Source organism: Zea mays, chromosome 2 (genome assembly GCF_902167145.1).
Source record: "Zea mays cultivar B73 chromosome 2, Zm-B73-REFERENCE-NAM-5.0, whole genome shotgun sequence".
NCBI classification, from domain to species: domain Eukaryota; kingdom Viridiplantae; phylum Streptophyta; class Magnoliopsida; order Poales; family Poaceae; genus Zea; species Zea mays.
This window is the reverse complement of record NC_050097.1, coordinates 132,645,489-132,651,995: the sequence shown is the minus strand read 5'-3', so window position 1 is coordinate 132,651,995 and position 6,507 is coordinate 132,645,489. Positions and strand designations below refer to the sequence as shown.

At 36.7% G+C, this 6,507-nt stretch overlaps 1 protein-coding gene across 1 annotated transcript; it reads left to right on the top strand.

The window, feature by feature from the left end:
- Positions 1-4,767: 4,767 nt before the first annotated feature.
- On the top strand, positions 4,768-6,251 carry LOC109944640 (uncharacterized). The gene has a single exon (XM_020549408.2). It carries the CDS (start codon positions 4,861-4,863, stop codon positions 6,145-6,147), a length of 1,287 nt encoding a protein of 428 aa, XP_020404997.1. The 5' UTR covers positions 4,768-4,860; the 3' UTR covers positions 6,148-6,251.
- The last annotated feature ends 256 nt before the right edge of the window (positions 6,252-6,507 follow it).

Below are 6,507 nucleotides of genomic sequence, written 5' to 3'. Positions count from 1 at the left end.
GCTTCAATAGTCCGTTTCTCCTTCCCCCACGTTCTTCTCCATTGAAACCGACGGCATCAATGGCCTTGAAGACCCCGGCCGCCCCTTCCTCTCTCCCCGACGACCTCTCCCCTCCCCTCCCTCTCTCTATAAAAGGGCAGCCGAGCCCTCCTCCTTCTCCATCCCCAAGCTCGCTCTCACACGCTCCACTTCGCTGCTCGCTTGTTTGCGTATGTTTTTCCGCCATCACGCCGTGACTAGAGGTCCCTGCTCCTCCCCCGTCGCCGGCGAAGGCGAACACAAGTCACTGGCGTCTCCTTCGACGAATCACTGCCCAGAACACTGTCCGCCGCAGTGAAGTCGACCCAGTCTCTAGCCCGTTGTTTCCTTTGCCGTGGAAACCAAAAACCGAAGGTATAAGATGATCGATTTCTGTTTTGGTCCCTGACTTTTGTAAAATTGGCGCTCATCGACCACTGTCGACGCAGCCACGCAGCACCCCGGCTGGACCATCCACTACCCCGCCGTGCTCGGACCGCTCGTGGAACTCGCCGGAGACATGTCCGAACCCCATCCAACTCTTCGCCTAGTCGCGCGCTCGAGCCCGTTCGCCGTCGTCCGTTCACCCAAGGTTGAAAACAACCCAGAAATATTTATTTGCTAAATCATGTTTTAAATTTATTGTGAATTATTGTTGTAATATTGATGCGATTTGGCGATTCACATGTATAATTTTAGAGATTCGATGTATACGTGTAACCAAAATTTAACACCGCGACAACGCTTTGAATATGCGTAAGATTTTATAATTTTAATAAGTACGAACACTATTCACTACTTCAGTGATTTTCATACTAGAAATGTTTATGGATTTATTTTCACTTTAGTGTGTGGAGCGATAATTGGTTAGTATTGCTATAAATATAATTTTAGTGATATAAGAAATTGAAATAGGAATTGAGCCACGTATTTCCGGTCAAATAAAAATATAGATGTTACTATTCATAATAAATGAATTCATAAGTATGGCACTTAACTTAGAATTAGTAAGACATTTATTTATGTTATAATAACCATGATTAGATTATTAAAAGTCCCATTTAGTAATCTACAATTAATTCTTAGTATATTAATGTTAGAAGAATTAAATAAACAATTTTTAGTTATACGTATAAATTCTATTTAGAAAAGAAAGGAGAAAACCGAAAGATAGAATTTTATAATAATGTTAAAATAAGCCAATTAGACACTCATACTTTTCTAATAAAGAAATTGATAGTTATTGTAAATATAGGTTTCTTACTAAAGAATTAGATAATTTGTTTCTAACTTTAAAATGACCTTTTTAATAGATATTATATTTAACAAGGTTCATTATAGATGTTTAAGTATAGCCGTATTAAATAGAAACTTAAAAGAATATGTAACCATATGTTTTTTAGTAAAAATAGAAGATAAATATATGTTCGATTAATAGATTATTTATATTTTCTTAATTAAAAGATAACATGGGTCATTGTTTTTATAAACTAAAATGATAGTTTATACATAATTTCCTTTCTAATGAATTAGATCATTTGTTCCTACAATAGAATTAAAGATAATTAATAGATTAATTATTCTTTATCATAATTTATTAATCAAACCTATAGTCAATTTGTTCTTAACTAGATTTATGGCATGATTAATGGTTTTATAGAATTTAGTCCATGTTATATAAATCATTTAGTTTTTCCTAAAGGATAAAATAAAGTAATAAGAGTTTAAGTTCTTTTATAACTTAAAATGTTACTTTATATATATATTGAATTTAAATATAATAATATAGGCTATGTGCTTTTTAATGACATTAAATGATGGTTATGCGTTTATTATCTTTTGCATGAAAATCCACTTAAGGCCCATAACTTAACTCGTCTTAAATAGGTGGTTAATAATATAATTATGATCTTTTCACATAAAACCTATTTAGACTTATATCTTAATTTGTCATAAGTGAATGATTAATAATATGCTCCATAGTGCTTCTAAAATTAATAACGTGATTAGTAGCCCATTAACCCTAGATATATATAACTTATATCTATTCTAAAAAGTTAGAAATGTTTAATATCGTTATAACATGTTTTATCGTCTTATAAACCCTTTATCTTAGACGTGTCACGTATGACGTTTTATAAAAAGATTAAAATTAATGAACCTAATATTTGCATATTTTAATTAAGATATTTCAAGCTCATGTCTTATTTTATAAAGTATAGATCACACATTCTTGAAAATACCCTCTCATTATAACTATTACTTGCGATGTTTTTGAAAAAACGAACGCTCTTTTCGTTAGGCTTCTTTTAGCTTTACGTATGGTGAATGTTGTATGTTATTGAGTGGTGTTTGTTCTTCTTGTTTGTTTGTGTGATATTCAGTGGTTGATCTAGTAGTTAAGAATCAAGATCTATTCCGATCCGTGGAAGAACCTCAAGTTTTCAATAAGCAAGGCAAGTGGACTTCTCCCTCTGCATACTCTGTTTGATCCCAAATAATACATTTAATAAAGTTTATTCTTTTGGATATATATGCATAATTTGACGGGTTACCTATTTAGATAACCTTTCCAACCTTATTCCTCGATCAAACCTGGGAATTATACTTTACCTTCGTAGCTATGCTATTGCTACAACTTAACTTTATGCAGTCACTCCTATATGATACTAATGTTCCAAATGGTAAGTTTACATTATTGTTGTTAACCCGATGGTTAAACAAGATTATTGCATATTAATTGGAACATGGAGTGACCACCCGGAAAAACAGTGCTACCATGAGAACTATCATGGCTCTGGTCTTGGCTAAATAACTAGGGAAGTCTTATGTTGGGTGCTGGTCGTGGTCGACCGGAACGGGGGCATCTGGCAAGCGCTTATAGTACCGGCTCAGGCAGATTGGATACGGGCATAGTTCCCAAAGCTTTACCCTGTAGTCTGGACTATAAGTTGGTTACGGTAGGTGTGCCTTATGCGGTTTGACCATTTCCAGCATTTGCGTAATGAGGACTCTAGGGAGAAGCCTCGTAGTGAGACCCTGGCCATTCACCTCGGAAGTGAATATGGGTCTAGCTAACCCGGGCTAGAAGGGAATCACGACTCATGGATAAAGATGCGCCACCTCTGCAGAGTGTAAAACTGATATATCAGCCGTGCTCACGGTTATGAGCGGCCTGGACTCCTCACATGATAATTGAACTTGAAGATGAAAATAAATCGAGATCCGATGATCTGCCAATGGTTTGCTTAAGTGGTTTCACTTAAGTGTTTTTGAGATACTCTTATACCTTTGTTTAATGGGAATACTTGGGATTCACATTTATTAGTAATCAGGTGTTGATAATAAAATGTTGATCAACTAAAATGCTTACTGCTCAACCTCAGCCTCACCTTGTTACCTTGCATTAGTTTTTCCCCCACTTGCTGAGCCCCGACCATAAGTGAGCTCACCCTTGCTTAATTTTGATCAGAAGTTGCAGATAAAGATATGATGCTGAGCTCCATGGATGCTAGTCTAGTGATACCCCCGGTCATCTTCCTGTGGATGGATGTCCATGTTCGCTGTACTTTGATGAATAAAGGTTAAGACATTATGTCTGTTCGAAGTGTAATATGTTAATATAATCGTTATTTACGCTCTTATGCATTGTTCTTTTGATATATTACACTTGTGACGTCGACATATGTGTGGAAATAGATCCTGGCACACATATGCTATGCACCCGGCTCTGCCCTTGGGAAACGGGTGTGACAGAAGTGGTATCAAAGCCAATGTGACCGTAGGTCGCTAGATTAGTTAGAAATGGAAAGCCCAGTCAGTCTTTCAAAGCTTGATATATTTTCCTCCATAAAAACTTACTTTATATCGAAACTCGTCTCTTTTATTTTCAACTCTTCTAGTCTGATTTTGGTCTATCAGAAGACTCTACTCAGAAGCATTGCAAGATGATCAAGCTAGGATTGCGGAACTTGAAGCGAAGTTTGCCAGAAGAAACCCTCTCGAAGCTATCGACGATGCCCTATTCTCTATCTTATCCCCACTCTAGAAGAAATTTTGTGATGGATCCCCTGGATCTATTACTAGACTTCTTGGTTAGGTTGATAGGATAGTTCTTTAGTATTAAGATTTTCAACTAGATCGGTAATAGCGATATTATATTATAAGTGGTTTTCTAATCCCTAATATTGCTATATAACCCTTGACTTCTTATACTTTTGTTTTCTTGCCATTGTATTGTCATCCTTGCGCAATATCTACCTTGATATATATTAAACTTTTGCCTCTCTACTTTTCTCCTTGATAATGACTTCTCACTATTAAATTCTTACACTTTTGCTTTCGTGCCATTGTATTGCCCCCTTTGTGCAATATCTACCATGTTATATATTAAACCTTTGCCTCTCTACTTCTCCCCTTGATAATGCTTTCTCCCTAACTCACTTTATCTCCTTGGTTGTATCATTTATCCTGACTTTAATGGTTCATGATTATCTTATTTCACTATTGACCACCGACAAATATGTCTTGTCTAACTCCTAGATAATTCTTACTCAACTCCTTGACTTTATAATATCTTTCTTATTCCAAACCTTGTCTCACCTTTTGTTTTGGTTGAATGAGTAGAATTGAATTGTGTTGTGCTGGTATGCTTGAGTTCATTGTCCTTTGTGTTCATGTTTGATTTGTTTCTTTGAAATGATTGTCGGTGTATTGTGTGACTTTTGTCCACAATGGCATAAATTAGCTAGGAAAAACCTTAGATAGATGGGTTTTCTCTGCTCTCTATAATCTGTCTTTGCTCAACCCTTTCGTCCCTTCCATTCTTCCATACCCATACAGATGTCAGACCTTGGAATGTCAACTACAAGTGATGTCACTAAATGCAAAGAATGCGGTGTGTTGACAAGTCAAAACAACACTATAAATAAAACAATTGATGAACAGACCTTCAAGACACAAAAGGATGAACAACCAAACCAACAAACAAGTGACCTTGGAACATGTTGTTGTTGCGAGTACTATGGAATTCCTTGTCGCCAGATCAGTACAAACGAAAGTGAAACTACAAAACAGAAGAACCGGATTTTGTTTTCTGGCATTAAAAGACAAATGTCTCCCCAAGAACAAGTAATAGCAGAGTCTCTCATACCTAATGCATTGTCAGTTGATGAATTGCAAAGTATTCCAAAAAGGAAACATCACAAGGATGCCCAGCCACAAGAAGAAATACATGAGTGTTACATTGATGGATGGACTATTACTTGCACACAGTTTCAGCCTCGTCGTCGCATCAGGTCCAAGAAACTAAAAGGAAAACATGGAAAAAGTCAAGAAATAACTTCAAGAAAAGCTTGCTATCAATGTGGACGTGAAGGTCATTACTTCGGTAACTGTCCTGAGAAGAGTTCACTACAGATCACCTCCGAGATGAAGCTACCTCAGTTTTCAGACATGGAATATGAACAAAAATGCAAAGAAACTTCTACCAACAACGTAAAGACAACTCCACCATGTAACTCATCAAGTCGTGCTTGCTTTGGATGTGGTGATACCGGCCATCTTGTTAATGGTTGTCCTAAGAAGGATGTGGAGATCAATAAGGTCCAAAAGAAAAGACAACACCCTCAAACCCATGCATCAACAAAGAATAAACAACGGAAAGAGACAACAGGAAAGATAAGTTATGCAGTGACAGGAACCATCCCATATGACGATGCAGTAATTTTTGGAACACTAGTCATTCACACAACTATCGCCACCGTGCTGTATGATCCTCGTACAACACATTCTTTTATCAGTGCCCAGTTTGCAACAAAGTATGGTATCTTTAAGTGTCCCTTGAGATCAAGGAAGACCATCAGTACACCTGAAGGAAAAATGTTAGTAAACTACATATGTCCGAAAGTAAGTGTTAAAATCAACGGGATAGATTTTTCAGCTGATCTCCTAGTGATAGAATCAATGGGAAAGGATGTGATTCTTGGAAAGAATTGGTTACAAAGAACTACGGCGGTAATCCAACATACTGAGAAAACCATGTGCTTGGAAACTCCATCTGGAGAAACAATAGTAGTTGAAGACAACCGACCTCCAGCTCAGATTGGTACATCTATCAAGGAAGAGTAATATATCGTTTAGCTAGGAGAAGGAGTATGTCTCACGGGAAAAAAATGTCAAGTTGTTGCCCCTTTGAGAAATTGTAATTGTGCTAAGTGATATATGAATAAATTTGGAGAATCTTTCGCACCTATTGTGTTTTGTCTCTTTATAAAGAAAATAAAGTATGGTGTCATCTATTATATGCAAACAATGTGATGCTCTACTCTAGTTTCCCTAAAGTCCTGCTCGAGATTTTCTCTCACATTGTGCTCAAAGAAATACTCTGGGATCAGAAAGATTATTTGGATATCAAGCTCTGAAATCTATAAGGTTCAAAAGGATCTATGTTAAGGATTATGACACTTGTACGCTCTTGTAGTATGATGA

What these genes read in the sequence shown, in the direction of transcription:
- LOC109944640 (XM_020549408.2), top strand. Translation starts at nt 4,861, where the DNA reads ATGTCAGACCTTGGAATGTCAACTACAAGTGATGTCACTAAATGCAAA.